This window comes from Seriola dumerili, unplaced genomic scaffold (genome assembly GCF_002260705.1).
Source record: "Seriola dumerili isolate Sdu_G_001 unplaced genomic scaffold, Sdu_1.0 BDQW01000291.1, whole genome shotgun sequence".
NCBI lineage: Eukaryota > Metazoa > Chordata > Actinopteri > Carangiformes > Carangidae > Seriola > Seriola dumerili.
Genome location: NW_019174546.1, coordinates 871,828 through 896,471, shown reverse-complemented (window position 1 = coordinate 896,471; position 24,644 = coordinate 871,828). Strand labels below are relative to the sequence as shown.

Genomic DNA, 24,644 nt, shown 5'->3' with positions numbered 1-24,644 from the left:
TGAATAAGAAGCTAAACATCTAAAATGCCTAGGCACATAACCTACTGCACATTTTTCCAACTCATTATTTCCATAGATACGGTAGATTTGATAAAAATAATTGAAGTGTTGGTTAGACAAAATTATGTTAAACTAATGAGTCATGATGATCAGAGGAGTATATCACAATTTTTTTAAGCAGGACCAAATTACTTCTTTGTGATGTGATAGAACTATATTAATACAACAAAATTGAGTTGCAAAAAAGTAAAAACTAGTGGAGATAATATTTATATTGAAAATCAAAGATTGCTTGGCTTGTTAAGGTAAAAGAAACATTGAGCAATATTTACATCAATACATGTTGCAAATTGTCTGATTTTTGTAATGTTTTGTACAAATTTCAACCCAAACCAGTGAAAAATAAGATGTTAATTACATTTAGCCTGCGGGCCAGACTTCAAAATTGATAACTAAAAAAGTGTTTGAAGTAGAGCTGTCGAATTTCCCAAGGTCCCATGAATTTAGTAGGAGCTCTCACATGAATTTTTTCAAGAAAATCCATGAGGTCCTAGGTTGTTATGCTATGACCCGTTTTCCTTTTTTTTTTCTGAAACCCCAATGTGGACATTTATGAGGTGAGATCCTGTATTGTACATGGCTATAAAAAGCCCTATGAAGTATGAATATTGACATTAAAAGGGCTTCATCATTTAAATTTGAAAATAAGCCTGGCTGAGTGGATGAGTATTAAACATACAATAAATGTTTTGCTATTATTTTCTTACACCACTCATTCACTCCATGAAACTTTTTTTCAGTTTTAAATGTATGTTCCAACGGCCTAAGCAAGAGTGACTCCAAAGCAGTGCTAGTTCATCATGGGACCCCATCTGATAGAGGTCAACTGTAGGGTGCCAGTTAAGGGTTAATGTCATGTCTTCGTGTGAGAGGTCAGGTTCCTTTTTGTGTATCAACCCACTTCCCTGAGAAAGTACATTGCTTTCTCTCCTATTAAAACCTGTATTGGTAGGCTGAACATCCTTGCTTTTACTTTGAAAAACATTTCTGAAATCTACCCAAAAACAAGGTATATGCACCAAACATACATAAGTATCTATTGTTGTAACATATGTCCTTGCAACATGTCTAAAAATGTATAATAGATATTTTTAACATATGTACATATACAGAATGTACGATGTGTATTTCATATATGTTACTTTTGTTTTCATATACCCAGAGAATGTGTATATGTGAAAATAATATATCTCATAATAATTAACACATATGGCATCATCACTCTTGATTGTAGGGACATATACGCCATATATTTCATTTCTGTGTGGGCATAGATTCCGGCTTTTTCAATGAGGGAGGGGCAGATGTCATTTTAAGAAACTCTAACAAGGTAATTAAACTTTTTGTATGTAATAACCACATCTGACACAAATTATAATTCAAAGCAGATTCTTTTGTCCTCGACAAGACTAATTTAGGCTGTTTTATGTTAGTCCCATTGCAATGATACATATCTGTTACGCATGTCCTGCCGTGTTAGTAATATTTCATTGCTGTTGCTGACGATATTTGTAAAAAAGAAAAAAAAAAAGAAGCTAATTGACGCTTGCTTTTATTGGGCTCATTTTCATACTATACAAATATAATTCTTTATATAGGCAATTAACATAAAAATCAGTTGTGATGTTTACAGTAGGATAGGGAGGGTTTAAATGACTTTTTTAACCGGAAAGGGGCGGAGACGGCTGTAACGTTAGCAACCACGCTGAGCGACAGGGAGGGTATCGTTCATGTGAAGGATTGCTCTTTGAAATATGTCTCTACAAACAGACTGAATCTGTCTCTTAGACACCAAGTACAGTTTGATACACAGGAGAAACGTTTCTTTCATACTATCGCACAGGTAAGAACCGTAGATAACATTTATATTTGATGCTAGCTAGCGGTGAAGCCACTGTGGGATCGACGGTGATCGTGTAATACCGGAGCATTAGCTTGCTAACATTAGCTAGCATGTCACTGATGAGATGGTTATCAATAGCGAACATTATGTAAATCTTATGTGGCTATATCCAACCACAATGAGCTTTGTACGCTATCACCAGTGTTACAGCTTGCTTGCAAAACAAAAGAATAATGAGATGACCAGTTATTGGGCAACAGGCTAATACTAGCAGCGAAAGATTGCTAGTCAGACTGTGACGCTGTCAGTGCCTCGCCTGGTTTTGACAGCTCACTGGACAAGGCCAGAGCCACACACATCTTTAATATACCCCGTCTTTATCTACCACAGACCAAGTTTGCTACCTAGTTGTAAACCCGAGGGAAGTTGTTTGGCACTTATAAAGATTTTTCACTTTTTATACGCATCTAACATCAACTGCAAGGTAACGCTCCGTTTCAATATAATGGCTAATGAGCTGCTTGCTAAACTGTGCTACCAGGCTACTTAGATTATTTCGAGCTATTTTCTGTTTTGCTGTGTCAGTGTATTACTTTGTAGCTTCTAAGTTATCCAAGTATCATACGGAATCTGAATGTCAACATCGGTTTCATGTGCACTGCCTGGTTTGGGTCAACGCCCAACCCTGACTATACCACCTCTTTGTTTAGATTTAAATCCCCTTCATTATTGTTACAGTATATATTATTAAATCGGTTGAGAAGACAGTGAAAAGGTGAGGGTGGTTTGTGATGATGAAACAGTAAGAACAGTTATTCTTTCTTTCACCAGCTTTGCGTAATCGCCGGAGGCTTGACAGTGAAACCACCGGTTAATTTGATTATCCTGGTGCTTACTACTTGCTGTAATAATATGTGTTTACTGAGGCACACAGAGTTTGTTGACCTTTTAAACGGAATGCCTCCAAAGTTCAGGGCAATTATAGGAGCCTGGTAAAACCAATAGAATTGTAGTTGACCTTGAGTCTTTATCAGTTTGTTTATGTATGTACTCACAGATAACAGTGATTAGATGAGGAAGCAGGCATATTGACCAGTGCAAGACTGAACATGAACTTAAATGAGACTCGCCTTCTTCCTGTATTCATACTGATCTCCCAACTGACCTGTTGTCAAGATAGAACATGGTAGAGCTATATCTAGGGCTGCATGTTATTTTCTTGATTAATTGTTTGGTTTACAAAACAGTAGAGAACAATAAAAAAAAAAGGCCAATCACAACATCCTAAAGCACAAGGTGATGTCATTAAACTTCTTGTTTAGTTCGACCAACAGTCAAAATCCCAAAGTGTTCAATTTACCATAATGTAAGACCAAAAGGCGCAACAGATTTTTGCTTGAAAATGACTTAAATGATTAACCAATATCAAAATAATTACAAACTAGTTTTTTTTCGATTGATTAATCGACTAATCATCACAGCGCTACCTCTTGTCTGCAAACAAGCATCATTTCTGGGCCCCTGGACATAAAAATATCAGGTGGTGTGATGTCTGCTTTGTTTTTCTTATATGCTTGCTCTTGGCAGTTGTCAGCTGTTCTATATGTTTGTTGGCAAGCCAAAGCTGTAGTCTAGAGAAGGTTGGTGTGTACCGTAACACTCAGAGCAAGTGCTTTTTATCATGTTGGTGTGGTTTAAATGTGCTGAATCACGTGCAGCACTGTAGAGAGCCGTGAGGTGGGATCTGCTGTCATCATGCCGCTGACACCTGAACGCCTCTTGAAAGTCAATGTGCATCCTTTAACAAGAACCACACTTAGGGTCCTTGCCATGGGCAGAGTGGTCACACATTCGATGTTCTAGTTTTTTGTGGGTGACAGACACACTGACTGAAGAGGCCTTGCAGCTAGAGAAAATTGCTCAAAATTTATTTAAAGTTATTACATATTTAAGATACTATAGATAAAGAGTTTATTCTTCTGACTCCTTCTGACTCCTGCAATAAATCTACTAGTTGATTAATGCTTAATACTATTATTTGTGTTGCACAGTAGAGTAAATGCGTGCTTTGTCTCTGTCAGATACACCTGCTCCCCTGAGAGGAAGTGTCTTAAAACCACCAACATGAACCTGGGTTCTTAGAATTTTTAACTTGAGAGAAATGATTCCTGCTCACACTTAGATAGCTGTCTGTTTTATGACGCAACAGCCCATCAAATACAGGACACTTGATGGACACACCCCAACTAACTATGTCCTCTGTCACTCTGCGAGCAAATCCCCTGCTCCTCCTTAGAGCTATCTGAGGCAGTGTGTGAGCCTTGTTTGTTTTGCTGAGGAGCTGGGACTGTGGCCTTGTCAAGAAGCCTGATTATATAAAGCTTCAGTGGTTTCCTGTAAACCCAATGTACAGAGCTTGTACATCTTGCTGCGTAGCTGCCCATCCTCTTCTTTTCAAACACACTGGACAGTATCAGTCTTACAGAATGCAAAGTGATCTGATTCAAATTTCTTCTGAAATTGGGATCAAGGAATATTTGGGGGATATCAATATGATGCAAATTTGGCCATTTTAGTGATTACACTTAATTTATTATGAGAATTTTAATCATATTCTCTAAAAAAATAATAATAAATAATAGTTACAGTCAGTTAACGTAGCTCAATGAAAGTAGCATCCCTGTAGAAAATGGACATATCGCTCTTGGCCACCAATACACTATATTTTCTAAGGTAAAAAATTTAGAAGGGAGTATTTGTACTGATTTGCAAGACAGTGTACAGCATTATACCTATATAGTATACTGTACAGTGTACCTGCATAGGAGACAGGCTTTTGTGGACCAAACAAGACAGTTCTACTCTAATTTTTTCTGAGTATAAAATGGGTTACCAGCCACAGCTAATTAGTACATTAGTAACCTGATTTGGTGTTTTGAATACCACAAAATATCCGTTCCATCTCTACTGACTGAGCAACAGTAGTAGAGGATGAGCACAGTTTATTTTCTGGCTGCCTGGACTTGCAGCATTTAACGCTCTCCTGGATTAAACATTGTCTGACCACCAGAAATTGGAATGGAGAATGACCACAAAATTTATGCTCTGTTTTATTACTGGTTTGACTTTCACTTTCATTTCAGTGTGTTTATTGTCAGTACATAATTTATTTTCATAATTTCTCTAACTACTGCATAACTTCAGTTAAAGGTGCACCTGCACACATGGCAGACAGTAATCTGAAAAATCCGCAAGGTGTTTACACGCCGCAGTTTCACTGTCTCCATTGTGGAACCACAGCTTGCATATCTGGATTTGTCAAAACCAGGATAAGGGCTTGTGCAGGTTTCTGACACCAGGGTTTGATGTTTACATGCACAACACACAATTGGGGTACTAGCAGGTATGTAAAGGCACTCATTGTCCCCCACGCCAACAGAGGTGTCATCCATTTGAATGCTGCTGTCAATGATAATAATTATGCACATGATCCACATTTGCAAGGTCATCTCAGCATAGGCCTCCCTTTTATTTCTTGCTGTCAAATGGAATAAAATCGCTGTCATATGAAGATAGACAGATAGTTTTGAGCTTTGTCAATAAGCAGATTTTAGTTACATGGGCTGAGTTTGCAGAAGATTTGTTCTAACTTGTTCTGCATCTAATGGTCTGTGTCGCTACATTTTTCTAAGAAGTCAACACTAAAATCCTTTATGTCCTCACTATTCATACGATGCTGGTTCCACGAGTTGTTGACAGCCGTGGCGTGATGTGCTGCTTGGCGTGTCAATGGCTGATAATAAGAGGAATTTGTCAGTCATGCAGGCATGGGAAAATGTATGTGTGGTGGTGACTCATGTTACAGTAGGCTATTTGTCCTCTGTGCTGTTCTTCAGATATATCTCATATCAGTGTGTCAAGATAAGATGTGTGTTTGATAAACTTTTAAAAGCAGAAATCGCCTGACATAAAATCTGATCATGTATTTAACGTTTTGTTTCCTCCCCTCTGTCTTTCCCTCTCAGACCTGTGGGTGAGAGATGCCGTTGGTGTCCAGCTGTGACTGCCCCCACCTTGACTGTGTGGGGGAAATCACCAAAGAGGAACTCATTCAGAAATCTCATGTGAGTGACCCTCCCTCTTGACACTGTCCACTACCCTACTCATAATTTACCACTCCTTTAATAATCTCCTAATAACTCATTTAAAGGTTGTAAATGTTGTTTTATTTGAAGTTTTGATATCCATAATAAGATATATTTGTAGTTTTACGCACCAAAAACCATCTCAATGTGGTTTTACATCTCCATTCTCAGACTTCTCTCTTGAGCTTTAGTAACAACAGGTTGGTGAGCCAATCAGAGGAGAGGCTCTGAGCCACAGCTCTCAGCCATGTTCCAAGCCCAGCCCACCAGGCTTGGGACATGGCTTAGAGCAGTGACTGCTTTGTTGTGACATCGCAAAGTTAGAGAAGTCCTAACAGTTTGTTTTCTTCAGTTTCTGAATACAGGATGTGGGCATTTCTCTTGGGACTGAGCGCCTTGACACTTTCACAGTATTAATGTAGCACTTAGACAGGTTTTATAATCTAAAAAGAGATGGAAATCTCACTTTATACAATATGGGACCTTTAATGTTTCCTCACCGAGTCTGAACTCAACACATTATATATTATTATTTTTTTTTTTTTTTAAACTTTGGTGCTGTCTTGCTGATTTTAATTTCAAAACATGTGTATCTTACCTGAGTGTCTTCATGTTTTTCTAGGGCCAGTGCCAAGACTGTAAAGTTGGAGGACCAAATTTGTGGGCGTGTTTGGAGGTAAGACGATGCTTGCCTGCAAAAAAAAAAAAAAAAAACAGAAAACGTTGATTTGACAGTTTGAAATATTACCTCCTAACTTCCTCCTTATTTTTCACTAGAGACATGTGATCATTTGGTGTCTGCATTTTCCTCTAGAATGGCTGTGCGTATGTAGGATGTGGAGAATCTCACACTGACCACAGCACTGTCCACTCGCAGGTAAGAGATCTCAGACTTTACTGATTACATTTCAGCTGTTAAATGATAATTAATGCTTAGAAAAGAATGAGACATGGGTGGGAATGAAAGGTGGAGAAGGCTTGACTGTGATGTTGAATTGAAAAAAAAAAAAGATATAACACAGAGAGGAGTGGAGGTGGCACAGATGGCAGTCCAGGACAGGAATACCACTTCCTAGTCCCAGGAGCCATGACTTGGAATAAAACTGCCTCCAGCACTGCCTTATTTTTAACATTTATTTCTCCATGATCAAACAAGCCTGCACGTGCATCTTTTTGCTTTTGAAGTACATGCATTGTTAAAAACCATCAACCCAACCCTGTCTGCCTACATCTCCACATTCAGTGCAGTTTCGGCAGTGGATCATCCATTATTAATTGCCATTCCTCTGGGAAGTGGGGGAGATTCACTAGTACTGTCAGTTCCATGGTTACAGTATCTGCCCCTCCTGGCTGCTCCGAGGCTTCACTCAGCCTCCAGTGTTCTCAGTGTTGACTAAGGCTTTTCCTCCGGCACGCAAGGGCCAAATAGGGTTAGAAGGAGAGAAAGAGGAATATAAAAGCAAACATTTAATTTGCTCTGCTTATTATTATTGTTCAGCTGCTCAGTCCATTGTTGAGAAAGTGCAAACCTTTTCAGAAGTGGAGCTCTCCATCCAGATAAAACACAGATATCGGATACAGAGTCTGCTGGTAAAGTAATGTAATATTAGCAGACTGATTCGAAATGATATCATCAGTGAATATGATATCTGTTGACTTATATCTGGGACATCAGTCTGTCCACCTAGCTGGTCGCCTTTTTTGTTTTTTCAGCAGCAGCCATCTTTAAATCTTGTAAGAATGAAGGCCATGCTTAATTAGCGCTCTGGAGGCCCTGTGGGGAGGGAAACATTTTAATCTCTTGACTATGCAATGAGAAAAACTGCTGCTGGATGAGATCAGATGCAGTAATGTATAGGAATGAGGGCCACTGCTAGTCACACTGCGAACATAAATATTATGAGTAAATAAGAATGAATTGTGTGGACTTCCAGCTGGGTCAGCTAATTTCAGAAGTTGAAGCTCCACTTCTGCGTGTACTTTTGGTAACGAAATTGGACACGTAATTAGTGTTTGAAAACCGATTGCATTTCAAACATTATTATGCACCAAAAAGGACTTCTGAAGCAAATTCACTCAAAGGTAAACTTTGGAAATTCCTCAGAGAAAGCATTTTAAGGATACCACAGCCCTACAAGTTGCTTTCAGGCTTCTTGTATTCCTCTTAAAATACCAAATTTGTTGCATTTTACATGCATTTGTGCAAATACTGCAAATCTGACAGAATCCTCTTGAGAATGATAGTGGAAGCGGGTGTTTCCTGTCCTTATTTGATTTTTGTCACTAATGCTGTTTGGTCACTGAATGCATGACTTATTTTGCAAACCAAATCAGTCCCTACCTGGTTTCATTATCAGGACATCACACACAGAAGCAGATGTTGGGTTTAGGCATTACTCTGCAGCTACATAAACGTTATTACAGTGTCAATTCTTGCCAAAATACTTATGACCATGATATGAGATGCTACCATGATCCATTATTTCCTTTTCTCTAATATTTTGGAGTGTCCACCTGCAGCTGTTTTTACACTGGAAGTGCCCATGACCCCTTTTTTCAAAGCGCTTCTCTCAAGTGCTTATTGTTGCTAGGTTACAAAAATCATCTTTTAGCACTTCCGCATTCCTTCAGTGTTAGATTGTATATAACTGGGTTGTCAGTAACAGCCATGGTCGGTTTTTCCTTCACCTTTGTTGACAGTGTTGATATAGTAAGCCACGCCCCCTTCTTCATTTTTGATTGGTCCGTGAGAGAGACGTGACATTGACGAGCTCAGTGTGTTCCAAAAGTTTAACTATTTGCAACTCAAAACACTGTGAGAGCAGCGGAGAAAAAAAAACCCAGCTGTTCAGTCAGGGTGGCTTTTGTGTTGAGCTTCATTGGATTTGTGTAGAAACTAGACACTACCTGTAGACACAGGCCCTTATTCTGTCTGTGTGTGTCTGCACGAGCAGCATTAAGGATTTGTTTTGCATCATGATGTTGAGCATTTCATCAGACCGGATGAAACGCCATGAAGTCTCACTATAAAAGCTATAAACAGTTGCTTGTAATACAAAAAATGATGTGATTTGGAAAAACATCTTCTAATCCCCCATAAATCCAGCTTGTTATTAATGCCCTACCTGCTATCCTTCCCTTCATGAATGATTTAAACGGGGTAGTTTGATGGTCGTGCTCAGTGTGGCGTGTTACCTCTGCCACCCCTGCTCCGCTCTGCTCTGCCCCGCTGTGTGAAGGCTTATGCAGTGCTGATGAATAATGCAGAGTCTGCTGGTCAGCAGCTGCTCACGTTCAGTCTCCTGTCGACCTGCCAGTCTGCTGGTGTTTGTCAGAGCAGCAGTGGGTCAGCAGAACTCGGCCATATTTCCACAGCAACAGGAGTCAGCCCTGCTGCAACCCCAACTGCCACTACCTCCACCTGTAACCTGAGATATCTAGCTTTGGGCTCATATCTGAATGTGGTTAAACTGTTTGTGATGTGGCCAAAATCTGCAAATGTACGGTTGTTTTTTTTGTTTTTTTTTAATTAAGCTTAATTTTGTTTACCCATGAGTGCTCTCATACAGAGGGGAGTAAGTGCTAGTTTGGAATTTAAGTTTCTCAAGTATCAACTTTTTAAACAAACAAAAATCAAGACAGCTTCCCCACCCACCCCATGATTTTATAGATCTTGAGTTGGTTTCTCTTTGCTTTAGTTTGGGATGTGTTTTCTTTTTGAAATAAACACAAAAAAATGACCTTGTTCTGGGATCATACTTGTAAGGATTTGCAGCTTTTCTTTATTTGATGTGATATTGAACTGAATATCTTTGGGGTTTGGACCTTTGGTCAAATAAAACAAGCAATTTGAAAACTTAAAATAGTGAATTGAGGCATTTTTCACCATCATCTGACACTAATCTGTAGATTAATCAACAAAAAGATTATGTAATTGCAGCCATAATACCTTGTTTAGATGATTGTAGATAGCAAATTTCTAACTTGAAAATAAAGCAAAGCACATCACTTGGAGTAAAATCAAAATGACTGGTTTGATTGCAGATGGGGTTGATATCTGTTGCAGATTTCTCTTTTTTTTTATTTCAGTTTTAGTCCTCTGCAACTCTTTGCAGAACATTTAGATTTTGTAGAAGTTTTAGTTTTCTGTATATATTCTCTGCTACTAAATCAGTATTGTCAAAAACACTGACATTCTATAACATGAGATGTTATTTGGGCTGAAAACTTGATGATGCTTGAGAGAAAACATTTGGACCGTCAACTGTGCCAGATTTTTCTATAGATGTGTACACTACAGACTGAGAGTTGCCTAGCCACCAGCAGCCACGCCTATATTTGTTATATAAGAGCAAAAGCAACATGTAGATTTGCTGACATTTGTTGATAACAAACAGCACGCATGCTCAATCAGCTGCTCTTCAATAAATATTAGCACTGTCTTTTTAGTTTCACGCTACAGTCTGATATGTGTGTTCACAAAATGTGTTTCACAAAAACAACTCTGTGTGCAGGAGACGCGGCACAACCTGACAGTGAACCTGACCACACTTCGAGTGTGGTGCTATGCCTGCGGCAAGGAGGTTTTCCTGGAGCGTAAACTAGGTCCTCACTCGCCCCACGCCAACAGCAAACCCCTCCCGTCTTCACAGAGCGCTGGTCAGGTAAAAGCAGGCTGCCGTGCCTTTGTCATCATGTTTTATTACACAAGATTATCCTCCCAGCTTACGGCTACAGTTGCAGAGCTGCTGAGTCATAAAGCAGGTTTGATGATACAGCAAAATGAGAAAAAAGTTATGGAGTTGAGCAGATGTGAAATACATCATGAATGTTTTCTATTCGCCAGTCTGTGCTGTTTGAATAGACATGTTTACATTGCGTCTTACCACATTATCACTTAGTTACATAACCATGCACTCTCTCGTGCCATACTGATTGATAAATCCCCCCAGTCTCTCCTGTTTGAACACAGTTTGAACTGCAAGTCAAATTGTGTCGTTACTCATTTACTAGATAAGACTTTTTTTTTATGATGAGGTTGGTGTGTTCTGTGCTGTTGCTCCAGGAAAGCAGCAGGGCCCCTGGGAGCCCAACCTCTCTGAGAGTGCCCCCTAATGGAGGCTGTGAAGACCTGGACATGGAGACAGAGGAAGAGGATGAGCTGCGAGCCAGAGGTCAGCCATCACAGATGAAGTGTTCATCTTGTCACAACATGAATGTCACAAATAATTTGTTGATTTTTTTAGGAAGTTATAAAAGTCAACTAAAATATTGCAATATTAATAAAATGTCAAATTAAAAATGAACATCTACCATTAGAGACACTGTTAATTGCAGCCCAAACACAGAAACGCAGCGTCAAGCTGAATGCCAGTTGTTCCCAAAAATATTAACTACACAGTGAACAAATTTAATTGGATATTAAACTAAATATTGTAAATGAAGCAGTCATACACTTATGCTAAATTGTCAAGTGTACAATTACAGCACTGCTGTAGTAGACATATTTTTCTTTCTCATATTGTCGTTTTGATAATGAAAATTGTATACTTTTGAAGTCAGAGAAGTGACAAAAAAAAAAAAAAAAAAAAAAACTTTTATCACCTTAATCCAGGTATGACAGAATTTAGAAAATGAACACCTCAGACACAGGAGCTCAGTAATAACAGCAGTTGGTTTAGTTCAAAGAGAAGGTTGTGATTGAAATTAAGAAGAGCAGTAAATGGCTGCATCAACACAACGGTTTTAAAGATCCCGACACACCGAGCAGACTTCAAAGTACAAACACCAGCCTCACTCTGCCTCAAGCCTTTTGTTAAAAGTTGTCCTTGAACACGCCACAAAGACTCGGTCAACATGTGGAGACATCGCTGGAGAGACGTACAGCTATTACTGAAATAATTTTGTCGCATAGAGATGCTGGTAATAGCTGACTAGAAACCAATGCTGCTAGACACACCACAAAAATATGGGCACTAGAAAGCCAAACATGGCCCCTGAGTACAAACTACAGGCTGCTTCGGTGCAGCTCACACTTCAGCGCTGAGTGCTTCAGCCCCACTGGAGCCACCAATGCAAATAATGTTTTCAATCAGTGAAACACGGTGAGACACACACAGGAGGCTCCACCAAATGGCATATGTTATGTTAAACCTCCTGCGGTGTAGCTCACGCTTTGGCACCAGTCACTGCTTTAGTTATTTTTGTCACAAATACAGATCATATGATCAGGAAGACGGCGTAATTAGGCTTTGTGAGTGTAACGTCTGCAGAGTAAGCTGGGCGTATGAGATCAGAGATTTTTAAGCTGCGAGGTGCGTCTCCTCAAGTGAGTTCGGGACAGACAGGAGGCTAAGATGCTGTGTGACGTGAGAGGGACAGGTGCGTGACACGTTCCAGTGAGAATGTAGTCATTGTAGACTGACTGATTTAGCTTTCTAATCAACGTCAGCGGCTTTGAGACACACCCCGTAGAGGCAATAAAGGTATTTCAGTCTGATTGCTGCTTTTTGCAGAGTCCTAACTCAACACATAGACATGATACACATATATTTGGATTCAGTGTGACGTTCACTTTCCGACGATACCATTATCCCAGATGTCTGTCACAAATTATCGTCATAAATCCACTTAGAAATTTTCATCAGAAGAGATGCTCCTTATAACTTCAGAACCTGCTTCAGAATCATCAAGTTTTCTATAGTATCAGAATAAAGCAGTGATAGCTGTCTGTGCATCCATTGCAAACAGGACCTGCTAATTCAGTATACCTTTAATCATGGAAAATGTGCCAAAAAGTGAACAAATATAGGCAAAAAGGGCTCAAGTTTTGGCAACATTATGCTTTTGATAAATATAATAGTAGGAATGAGAAAATCCATTAATATTTACTGTTTCGTGCTGTGGTTGGGTGGGGCAGCTGTCTTGTTTTTGTCTAAGGGGGGGGGGGGGCCTACAGTGTCAGACTTTTACAAGCCCTTTAGAAGATGATGAATAAGTTATCTTTTGCTTTATGCAGGAAAATAACAGTTGAGTTCCCCGGCCATAGTGGCTGATTTTAAAATACACCAGGTAGCCACTTTTTCTGCTCCCTCTATCAAATATTCATGTAGAAAAGGAATGGGTCCTCCTAACAATGCAGAGGCTTTCTGGCTGCCATCAAAATTTACAAGTGTCGAGATATGTGGCTTGGCTTAATTTCCCTGTTATGTTCTGTCTCCCTCAGGCCTGACGGGGCTGAAGAACATAGGCAACACCTGCTACATGAACGCTGCCCTCCAGGCCCTGTCCAACTGGTGAGACCTTGCCCTCTGTCTGCTTGCCTTCAGCAACACACACACACACACACACACACACACACACACATACACCCAACATGTGTACCCCACATCACCTCTCCCTGACACTGCATTCGAGCTCTGTAGTTTTTTTTCTTCATGTTACTTTCCCACACACCAATGTGCTTCCTCTTCTGCATTCCCTGCCTGCCTGCTTCTTTTTGACTGTGAGAAACGACCATTGCTATGCTCATTTGGGAGAGCGACGGCTGAGTGAAAATTGCTGCAGTGCACCATTTGAGATGGCAGAAATGGCCTTTTGTAGATCCCAGTAGGGTCTTCTGTTACAAATGAACACCAACTCTTTCCCCATCTGCTCTGCCCTTTCTCCTCTTTTCTTTTCTCTTTACCACCATGTCTTTTTATGTGTCTCTTTTTACTGCTTTCTCTCCCAGCCTGCCTCATTTTTATATTGTTTACTGAATTACCAATCCTTCTGATTCATTCTTTATGATTGGATTGTTGGTTTGGTCACTTGAATTAGGACTCTGCAGCAGAGCCCAAGGCTGTGCTATTACTTACTTTTAAGCTTGTACTTTTTCTACCCAGGGGCTGGTAAATTTTTAAATTAAACTGATGATGCCTAGTCTGGATTCAAGTCAAAATGGAAAAAAAAGATGTGGGTCAGAATTTGCAATCTAAATCACATTCCAGAAATAGGAGGAACTGAGTCATGCAGCTGCAGAAGGAGGGAGCGTTTCTGAAACTTTCCTTTTGATGTCTGTTTGTGTGAACGCTGGTTATTTCAGCTACTGTCGGGTCATTATTCAGTTTGAAGGACTTTTCTCTTGCCAAGGGAAGGGAAACACACTCCATGCCTTGTTCATTCTGTAGTTCGTCTCTTTCTTGCAAAATTCCTGTCCACTCTGTAGCCATCAAATAAAATCTCCTCAGCTGTTTTTCTTTTCAGCTGTTTCCAATGTCCTTCAGCTCTCAGCTGTGGGTGGAGTTTTCCTGCATGACCTAGTACCTCTGGGAATTTGTGATATCACTCTACAAGTGAAATATGAACTTAATGAAATAAAATGAATCATAAATTACATTTAGAAGACAGCACCATGTAGAAATGCTGCACTCTCCAGATCTCCATTCCTTTTCAGTGTTTCTCCGCCCGGTGAGAACTCTCTGGATGTGATAGCAAAAAAAAAAACACTCAAACTAAAATGATTAAGAGATTTTAAGGTATCGTATTTTAAGGTAACAGACATTTGCATGTAGAACAGATTCTTATAATCTAAAACAATCCTCACCATATTACATCTAGTTCTCTTGGATTTATTGCAGGTTTTTGAGAATTAGCTTCCTCGATGCAACATCTGGTTGCTGTAATCAATTAACAACTCTTCAGTTAAATACATATATTCAGAAAAGGCTTGTTTAGTCCCCACATGTGATATATTTCTCCCTCTATCCACTGCAGCCCGCCTTTGACACAGTTCTTTCTTGAATGTGGTGGCATGGTGAGGACGGACAAGAAGCCCGCTCTCTGCAAAAGCTACCAGAAACTAGTTTCGGACCTGTGGCACAAGAACAGGTTGGTGTCTTTGTCTTTTCACTTTTTTTTTTTGTTGTTGACTCGAAAGAGCATTAACATTTTCCCACAAGTCACAGCGTTCTTTAGAAATCAGTGGTTAGCCAAATGTAGTGTTGAAAGTGTGATCCATGTCGTATTAGATATTCACGTTTCTATAGAGACTTGTATTAATTTTGCACTCCACATCATGTTAGACTTTATTACATTATTGTGTATGACAATACTTTGTTAAACAGGCTGTGTTCTCTCATGTTGCAGACCCTCCTACGTTGTCCCAACCAACTTGTTCCAGGGGATCAAAGCCATAAACCCCATGTTCAGAGGATATTCACAGCAGGTGAGTCACCCACAGATGGTGAAACACATATGCATATTCATTATATAAATACAAGATGAGCACATTTGAGATGGTTGGAAACATTAACTGCTGTTTGCAACTTTGTTTCATTCATATATTGAAAAGTAATCATTTGTTATGATGCAAGCAGGTGGAATTATTTACTCCTGCCTCTGCTTTTTGCAATTGAGTAAAACATGTAATGAGTTTTGAGTTGATTTTACTTGACGGTTTGTGGGATGTTCTCATATCTGTAATGATGTTTGTGTTTCTCAGTGTTTTCAGAGATATGTGTGGGTAATGCATTGGCTTTTGTTTGCTGTGATTACGCTGTAATATAGTAGGTCTAGCGTGAAACACAAAAACCTGCCGGTCACTAAACTTTTTTTTTCTTTTTTTTTTCTTTTATTGAGAATTTCTTTCGGAGTGTGACTTTGTGCTGAGATGAGGTTATTATGGGTCTGATGCCCGGACTATAAAGTTGTCCCAGATATTATACAGTCTCTCCTTTTTCTCCTCTTCCACTCCATAACCCTCAATGCTCATTCCTATACAGAAATTACTTTAGCTTCAGCTCAGATCACTCAGCCAGATAAACTGAATTGCACTGCAATTATTAAGTCAGAGCTACAGACTTTCATTCGCACACAAATACTCACATTAAACCTAAAGGTAAGTTGCTCGATTTGATTCCAGGAGGTGCTTGAAGGAAAAAATGAATGCGTTAAATATGTAGAAGATTTTGAAGGATGGTTTACTGAAGCACATCTTGTCTTTGTCCAGTGTCTGTAAATAAGGGATTTATATGCCTGAATGGCGAAACGATAAAAGGGCCTGTTTCCTCTCAGCTTGCCAGTGTTTATTCAGAGGAGTTAACTGAGGAATATTCATTTGTCACGCCACGCTGGGCTGCGCAGCCTTGAAATTAGCATTGCCATGAATGAAGTTAACATCCCAGGTCCTGGGAGAGGAGAGTTCATCTGGCTTGAGAGGGAGATTGGATGTCTGAGGTTCATTAAGTTTGATTACACATTCATGAGCATTTGGTCTCAGGTTTTGTGATGCAGAATTGGGATAAACAAGGTGAAATGGTTGTTGTTTGTAATTTGGGAAAAAAAGGAGCTCTGAGAAAGCTCTGCTGCGTCTGTCAGACTTGATTATATTTAGGAAGAATTAGTGATGTATTATATTTTAATCTTCTATTGAGGGAGAGGAAATTAGCTATTTTTTTTTTTCATGGACTACTGTGACCAAAATAACTGCAAGAAAGTCTAAATATTTAACTGCTTGGAACTAATGTGCTGCCTCAACTAACATTTAGATGAAAGTAAATCTTTTTTTGTGATCTCCAGGACTCCCAGGAGTTTCTGCGCTGCTTGATGGATCAGCTTCACGAGGAGTTGAAGGAGCCGCTGCCCGAACCATACGACCAATCCAACGGCATCACGGTAGACGAAGGCCCCGAGGAGGACAACCGCAGCCAGTCAGACAACGACTTCCAGTCGTGCGAGTCCTGCGGCAGCAGCGAGCGGGCCGATAACGAGGTGCAGGGCGGGAACGTGCGCATGGACGACACCAACGAGGCCGAGATGCTGATTCCCGAGCAAGATGAGATACAGGCCAACAGGGAGTGGCAGAAGGAAAAGAACATGATTAATGATCTTTATCGCGCCGGGGTTCATGGTGTTATGGGTGGAAACTCTGGAGGGGACATGGACAAAGATGTCGACACCACCACTGAGACCACACCCATTATCAGCAGCCAGGGAGCCATCAAGGTTCAGGGAAGAACATCAGGTAATTATAACGAAGAGGCATGCTGGCTTACATTTTGAATTTTTCTGCAATTCACTTGATTGTCCGCCTGACTTTATATTCAGCGTCAAAATTAAGGTGTTGAAATTCTAATATTTGACCTGCTGCCCTCCAGATTCATTCCCAGACATCCAAATGTCTAACATGACAAGACCACAAAGTCCGGTCCCGATGGAGGGACACATTCCCAAAATGTCCAGCAGCCCGCCCAAAGCTGCCTCCGGCTGGCCCAGCTTAAACCCTGCACACAAGAAGGGTAAGATAATCAGAGGCCGTCATATCCAAATTGAATGCTTAAAAAGTCAGGATTTTTCTAGGCTAGTTATAACAGTTATCTATCTTTGCAGACGTACTGTAAAGCACATTCTCTTTTCTCTCTGCCTTCCCACAGCAGTGACCACATTCTCTCCACCAAAGAACAAGCGTCAGAAGAAATACCGCAGTGTCATCTCAGATGTGTTCGATGGGACGATTGTCAGCTCAGTTCAGTGCCTCACCTGCGATCGGGTTAGTTCTCTTAAAAAAGATAACAGTAGTGGAGGAGACGTTCAGCCCTATGTCATTTCAAGGTCCTAAAAAAAAGTATAATATTAATTAATATTATGGGCCGTCTGTTCTGTTGATCAGTCCTGATGTTAACATGCACTGCTGGTGTATTTGTTGACCCTCTTTTGTGTAACACTTGTGATATCTGTGCTTCAATGACAACAATATTCCACTACGTAGTGACTAATCCTTAAACCATAAAAAAAAAAATTTTTTGAAATGTGGCTATTTACCTGTGGTTGTCCTAAGATGAATCTTTCCTGCCTGTGTGTTCTGTGTCTGGCAGGTGTCTGTAACCCTGGAGAACTTCCAGGATATCTCTTTGCCCATCCCCGGGAAGGAAGACCTGGCCAAGCTCCACTCCTCCACCCACCAGACCTCCATGGTAAAAGCAGGCTCCTGTGGGGAAGCTTATGCACCACAGGGCTGGATTGCTTTTGTCATGGAATACATTAAGAGGTGTGTGTGTGTGTGTGTGTGTGTGTAATATCAGCTCCACTTTTATTCACATTTTCACACCAGGCATTAGTAACGCTTTACTTTTTTTGTGTCTGTTTCTATATTTAGTTGGTTCTGGGGTCCGGTGGTTACGCTACAAGACTGTCTTGCAGCCTTCTTTGCCAGAGATGAACTGAAGGGTAAGCAAGTGGGTGTAAATCTGTTCTACTAACACAAACACTCAGGTTGATGCCTCAATAACTGTGTTTGTTGTTTTCCAGGAGACAACATGTACAGCTGTGAAAAATGCAAGAAGTAAGTCATAGATTTTTGGTGCCTTCGCTGAACATTGAACTGGATTTCTGAAAAAATTTTACTCTAATGACTGCCCATCTTTGCGTTTTTTCCTCTTAGATTACGAAACGGAGTCAAGTTTTGTAAAATGCAAAGTTTGCCAGAGGTATAGAGACAATTCTAGTACTTCATATCATGAATAAACCAAAATCTCCTACTCCTCTGTGTTTCCTCGCGCCGGCTTTCTAAAATAAAACACCTTTGTGTGTTTCCGTTGCTCCAGATCCTGTGCATCCACTTGAAGCGCTTCAGACACGAACTGATGTTCTCCACCAAGATAAGCACCCACGTCTCCTTCCCGCTCGAGGGCCTGGACCTGCAGCCTTTTCTGGCCAAAGACAGCTCCGCCCAGACCACCAACTATGACCTGCTGTCAGTCATCTGTCACCACGGCACTGCCAGCAGTAAGTGGGCACAACCCCCCTCCCCTTTCTGGATCAGACTGGTGCATCTGCCATCAGTTGGCACATAATTGGGTCCTGCATTCATTAGCCTGTAGGAAAAATTTCACATGTACTTGTTAGGTTTATGAATGCTGCTCTAACACCCCCCCCCCCTCCACTGTCTTGATTCCAGGTGGCCACTACATAGCCTACTGCAGGAATGATGCGAACAATCTGTGGTATGAATTTGATGACCAAAGTGTGACCGAAGTGTCTGAGTCCTGCGTCCAGAATGCTGAAGCTTATGTGCTCTTCTATAAGTAAGACATAACACTAGACTTGAATAGTTACACTTACGTAGTAGAACAAAGTCACCCTGGTAACATTTTCTTTCACTCTGCTGCTTTGATATTCATTACTCACATCTTACTGTTGATGGGTCTGTTCCTGTCACAGAAAGAGCAACGAGGATGCAGTGAAAGAACGTAGGAGGGTGTCAGGTTTATTCAGCATGATGGAGCCCAGCCTTCTGCAGTTCTACATCTCCCGCCAGTGGCTTAACAAGTTCAAGACCTTTGCTGAGCCGGGGCCCATTTCCAATGATGACTTCCTGTGCTCCCATGGAGGTACGTACGATCGCAATCATTTTCTTACCGAACCCACCCAGAGGTCAAAGCGTCTCTGAACGGGAATTCTTTTTCTTTGCCCTGTGTCCAAACAGTTAGTGGAAAAGCTGTGCTCTGCCCTCCCTCCACACAGCTTTTGCTTTCATCTTGGCCAGGGATTTTTGACTTTGACAAAGACTGCGGAGTATTCCCTTCACAACATAGCAGACTTCAAAAGGGGGTTTTACATCTCTTTGTACAGATGATCCGTCTTTCTCCTTTTAGTAGCGAAGAAGGAAGGATTCTTAAAGGGTTTGTGCCAATCAAGCTCTTTTCTTTTCAGTCCTCTATTCATGCTGGAAATTGTGGAATTGAAAAGTGAGCAGGAAAAAAATGTAAATTTATGATAAAGCTGTTAGGCTGCAGTGGCTGTAAAGAATGAATTCATGGTGTAAATAAGCACCTACAGGTTATTTCCTCCTTCTTTGCAGCTATAACAACAGCCTAGTCATGTACATAAGTGGAGATAATATCAGCTCAGTGAAACCATGATTGTCAGTTGTTTCATTTTCCATTCAAATCCAAAATTCTCACAGCTTATTTTCACTTCTCTATTCATAGCCAAGGGTGTCATCAGAAATGGATAATTAAGGACAGTATGCAAAGCCTTTTATTAGGGGCTCTGATGCTCCAGGAGAGATTTTTCAAATAGAGAGCCATAACATGGTTGTTGGCCATAGGATTTTCAAAAGGAAAGAAATACTTTGAGTTGTTTATTTTTATATGTGCAAATTTTAAGCATATTAGATAATACATGTGAAATTATTTTAATGTCAAGCATTTAAGGCACCACTGCAATGAATCACAAACACAAATGGTTAAAAAAAAGCTTTATTTCGCTTTTTAGCATCACTTTTTATCATACAGTTCATTATCTTATCTTATCACCCTCCTGTGTGTTGAAGCAAAATGTCACTACTTTTCTGCATGCGGGCATTCTGCTGCTTTGCGGTCTCACAGCGTCTGCCTTTTTTCTTTCTTTTGATTTCAGCATATTTTGTGATATAAAATACGAGAAAAAGCAAATTATTATTTCAGCTGGAATTCTGTGAATGTTATGTCTGGGCACATCAAATCATTCTCACTTGATAATTCCAGTTGAAGATGACAATTTGAACTTTGCCAGCAAATCAATTGAAATACATTGCTATGTTTGGACTAAAACTGAAGGATCCTCTCTATCAACTCAGGTTTTTAATTTGTTAGATTTGGCTATGATGTATAAATCGTTTCAGAAATACAATGTTGGAGCAGGATTAGAGTAATCTAGCTTCAAGGATGAGGAAAGGACAAGACTTTAAATCCTCATAGAAAAAAAGAATAAAGCTATCTGTCCTCTAACACAATGGCTCCCAACCTTTTTTGTCTTGTGACCCCTTTAAAATGAGACAAAGTCTACTTGTGACCCCTTTGTCACAGGTTATGGCTTTTGTGTGGAAGCAAAAGTGATTGTTCCTCCTCAGATTGTATCACTTAAAGAGTTTTAGAGGCCTGAAAGGGGATATATAATTTCCAAAACATTTCACAAGTAAAAAAGCAAAAAATAGGAGAAAAATTAACAGTTATGTGGAGCAGAATTTTCTTTTCTGTTCGATCGCTTTAATAATCTTGTGACCCCTCAGATTCTTCGTGGGTTGGAAACCACTGCTCTAGTGATCTGAGGTTGGAGGAAGGGTAACAATATTTCCAACACTGATCTGTATTCTATATGACGTCTCGACACACAATCATTACCTTTAAAATGTTACACTGTTAATATCTGATGGTTGTTTCAATGTGTTTCATCAGGTGTGCCGCCCAACAAAGCAACATTCATCGATGACCTGGTGATAATGCTGCCACAGAACGTGTGGGATCACCTTTACAGCAGGTACATACAGTAGACATGCCAGCTGAGAGAATGATATTTTCACATCTCCCATTTACCCGTTGTTCTCATAAGTGTGTTATTGTTCCCTTTGTACAGTTAATTTTATCTGTTTGAGTTAACATGGACTGCTCCCCTGCAGGTATGGAGGGGGACCAGCTGTCAACCACCTGTACGTTTGCCACACGTGCCAGATTGAGATAGAAAAACTGGAGAAACGGCGCAAGTCAGAGCTGGACATGTTTGTCCGGGTAAGCCTTTTAAATCATGCGTTCGCCAGCAAGTCCGTGAGCAGAAAGTAAGTAAAGACAAGCTTTTAGCCAGATTCAGTGTAAAAAATTGGTGTGAGTGATAATGCATTGTGGGTCAGTGAGTCTGTGTGCAGCCAGTACTCATGGACGTGTATAGGCTCTATTTTCCAATCTGTTTAACCAGTTGATAGGCTGCATGTGTTGGTGCTCCTCACCCAGCAGGAGATGAGAGGTGTGAGCCTGATGAAAGCCTTATCCATTAATGCACTGGGACAGATGCACCTGTTATTAGCTCCAGTAAGCTAACAAGAAGAGGGGGGATTGTGTCATTTCCAAGAAAGATGAAAATTGGTGCAGTATGGTGTTAAGACTGTCTTCTAATTGGAATAACTACCAGAGAGAATTGATTAGGTTTTCCCATCTCCTCTCCTCTCAATGCTTTCATCCTCACTTAATTTTTTTTTTGTCCCCCCCCCCATCCCCCCAACCCCCAACCCACCCTCCTGTTTCTCCTCCCCATCTGTTTGCGTCCTTTCTCCTCCCTCTTGTCTGTATGCTCACTCCTCCCCCATTTCCTCTCCCCCTCTCCTCCCTCTGCTCCCTCTCTGTAGCTGAACAAGGCGTTCCAGGAGGAGGAGTCTCCAGTGGTCATATACTGCATCAGCATGCAGTGGTTTCGTGAGTGGGAGGGCTTTGTCAAAGGAAAAGACAATGGTAATTGGACAGAAGTCTTGCCTTTCCACCCCCAGTCTGGTTTAAATGTCTTATTAAAAAGCTAAATCTATCCCACTTGACAGTTGTGCCTAATGTTTGGTATCTGGTGATTGGTTATGATTTATCATGGAAAAACTGGTGTGATTTTTGTCTGATGTAAATTTATCTTATTAAACAAATGTCCTGTCTATACATTTTTATGGACAGGAGAATATGCCAAACAATAAACTCTTTTATATAGGACATCCTCTTGTTACCAAAAGCTGCTCGTGTTCAAAAGAAACTGTGAAGTCCCATTTCTTGTCTTGATTTATCTTCAAAGAGTTTGCTTTAGTCCCCCGAGTCAAGTTTCCCTCCTGCTACAGCAAAATGAAGCGTCGAACTATATTTCATTTTTATTCCACGTGTTCTCATTTTTTTTTTATCTTCCCTTGCTTTGTATTGTCACATCTATTTATAACAGCTTACATCTGGCACGTCTGCAAACGTCTGTTTTCCTCTGACTTCTGCTCCTCTAATATTTGTTTTCTCTCTGTAGCAACTGCGGTGCAGAAATTGCTTTTCATAGTGTGACAAAAACATTTGACATTTTAACGTCATTGCTCTTTGAAACAATTAGGACTGAGAATATCTCAGAAAAATAGACATGCATGTTACTGCTGTATATAATTATGACAACTAATTGTCTTTCTTCATCTTAAAGATCCACCAGGTCCCATCGATAATTCCAAGATTACAGTAAACAAGAACGGCCATTTAACACTCAAACAAGGTACTATTATTATTATTGATGTTATATTGTTTTATTATTTCTGTGCTTTTATTCTGTAGAAAGGTGTAGTTTTGAATATTTATTCAGGAATTGTAAGAAGCATGAAATAAGTAAACTCTGAAAAAATATAAACCAATGATGATCCTGTAAAGAACAAAGTACTTTTTTATCAGAGCAAGTATTGCAGAGTTTCTTCAGATTGAAGTAGTTCTTTGATTAGATATTTGTGATATGCAATGTGTGTGCTTGCTCTGACACTGCAGGAGCTGACTCGGGACAGATCTCTGAAGAGACGTGGAACTTCCTCCACTCTATCTACGGTGGCGGTCCACTGGTGACGGTGCGGCCGAACATCAGCCACCAGGAAGCTGAATCATCACAATCAGAGGAGAAGATCGAGGTGGAGACGCGCTCTCTTTAAGCAAGCACTCTACAGTAAAGAATGGGAAACATTTAAGAAACGAAAAGCCTTTTTATTTTGCACTTGACTTTTATTTCAAAAGCATTCAAGCAAAGGACCTCATCTTTACCGCTACATGACAGCCTTTGACAGCTGAGGGAATTAACATGTCTAAAAAGGTTTGTCATTTTGTACAAATCTGTATAAAGAGCTCTTCGATTTCTATTAGCACTGTAGTATTCATGTGTCAGGTTGTTTTCAGAACCAAGCATTTAAAGTATGTGCAGCTAAAAATTCCACTGAATGCCATATTTCTTTTTTTTCATGACCAAATGAGCACATATTGTTTGTCCATGTGTCTTGTGTTGCTGATATCGATGAATTGCAATACATCTTGCTGTAGATATATCACACATTTTTCCTGTTATAATATTGTCCAATGAATGGTAAGGAGAGCAAAATGTGACACTTAAAGTGATGAAAATCATAAGGTTATGAAGGGACTAATTACTGACTAGTCTCAGGAATGAATTTTGTGTTTTGCACTGTTCTTTATACGTACAAATTGGCATGCTCACGCAAATGTCTGGTTTGTATTTGAATGTACCAGTACTGATAGTGACGGTATGTTGGTCAAAATTCAGCACTTGGTTATTTATCATAGAAGGGAGTGATTTAATATGATGTTAATAGATTTTTTTGTAGAAAATAAGTGGCAGGCAGAGTCTGTTAAGAATGCATGCTTTAACACTCAATCCCAATTTAACATCACATGTAACTGCATGTAAATGCAAAGCTGCTCATAAAATGTGCACGCAACTCATGATCTGGATCAATCTTCACTAAATTGTACAGCTATAGAAAGCATATTGCAGTATGTAATCAGCATCATCATCAGCAATCTAATTAATTAAAGGCATTATTTTTGTGTATGGGCATGGTGTTGCTTAATGTGTTGGCTGATAGGCGGTAAACAGAATGCTGTACTGTAAGGTTTTGCATATGGATGTCACTTGAGTAAGATCTACCCTGAATTTTGCTGGCTGACACTATTAAAACTTGATGAAAACATATTGAACAGTGTGGTTACGTTAATTGTCACCCTTTGCTGATTTCTGAAAAAGAGTGTTTGTTGGGTGCGAAACAAGGGGTAAATTAGAGAAGAAAAGTAAATTATAATGTG

General features: G+C 40.0%; 1 protein-coding gene across 3 annotated transcripts; it reads left to right on the top strand.

Annotated features, from left to right (window-relative positions):
• The first annotated feature begins 1,769 nt into the window (after positions 1–1,769).
• usp33 (ubiquitin specific peptidase 33) lies at positions 1,770–24,534 on the top strand. Of its 3 annotated transcripts, XM_022758188.1 has the most exons (24): positions 1,770–1,903; positions 5,929–6,027; positions 6,671–6,724; positions 6,863–6,925; positions 10,563–10,712; positions 11,114–11,222; positions 13,274–13,343; positions 14,806–14,919; positions 15,178–15,256; positions 16,609–17,053; positions 17,187–17,327; positions 17,463–17,578; positions 17,904–18,076; positions 18,185–18,255; positions 18,337–18,370; positions 18,470–18,515; positions 18,633–18,813; positions 18,986–19,112; positions 19,249–19,418; positions 21,246–21,327; positions 21,467–21,575; positions 22,187–22,289; positions 22,993–23,061; positions 23,325–24,534. In XM_022758188.1, the coding sequence occupies exons 2-24, from the start codon at positions 5,944–5,946 to the stop codon at positions 23,480–23,482; spliced, it is 2,748 nt and encodes a 915-aa protein (XP_022613909.1). In that variant the 5' UTR covers positions 1,770–1,903; positions 5,929–5,943; the 3' UTR covers positions 23,483–24,534. The 3 variants fall into 3 exon arrangements, with proteins under 3 accessions (XP_022613909.1, XP_022613910.1, XP_022613911.1); XM_022758189.1 differs by lacking the exon at positions 10,563–10,712; XM_022758190.1 differs by lacking the exons at positions 1,770–1,903; positions 5,929–6,027; positions 6,671–6,724; positions 10,563–10,712; positions 11,114–11,222 and having other exon boundaries at positions 6,899–6,925.
• Positions 24,535–24,644: the final 110 nt, after the last annotated feature.

Bases quoted from the DNA above. Each gene is read 5' to 3' on its own strand.
- usp33 (XM_022758188.1), top strand. From the start codon at position 5,944: ATGCCGTTGGTGTCCAGCTGTGACTGCCCCCACCTTGACTGTGTGGGG. The intron at 14,920-15,177 runs GTTGGTGTCTTT...CTCATGTTGCAG, and splicing joins GACCTGTGGCACAAGAACAG to ACCCTCCTACGTTGTCCCAA. The intron at 21,576-22,186 runs GTAAGCCTTTTA...CCCTCTCTGTAG, and splicing joins AGCTGGACATGTTTGTCCGG to CTGAACAAGGCGTTCCAGGA.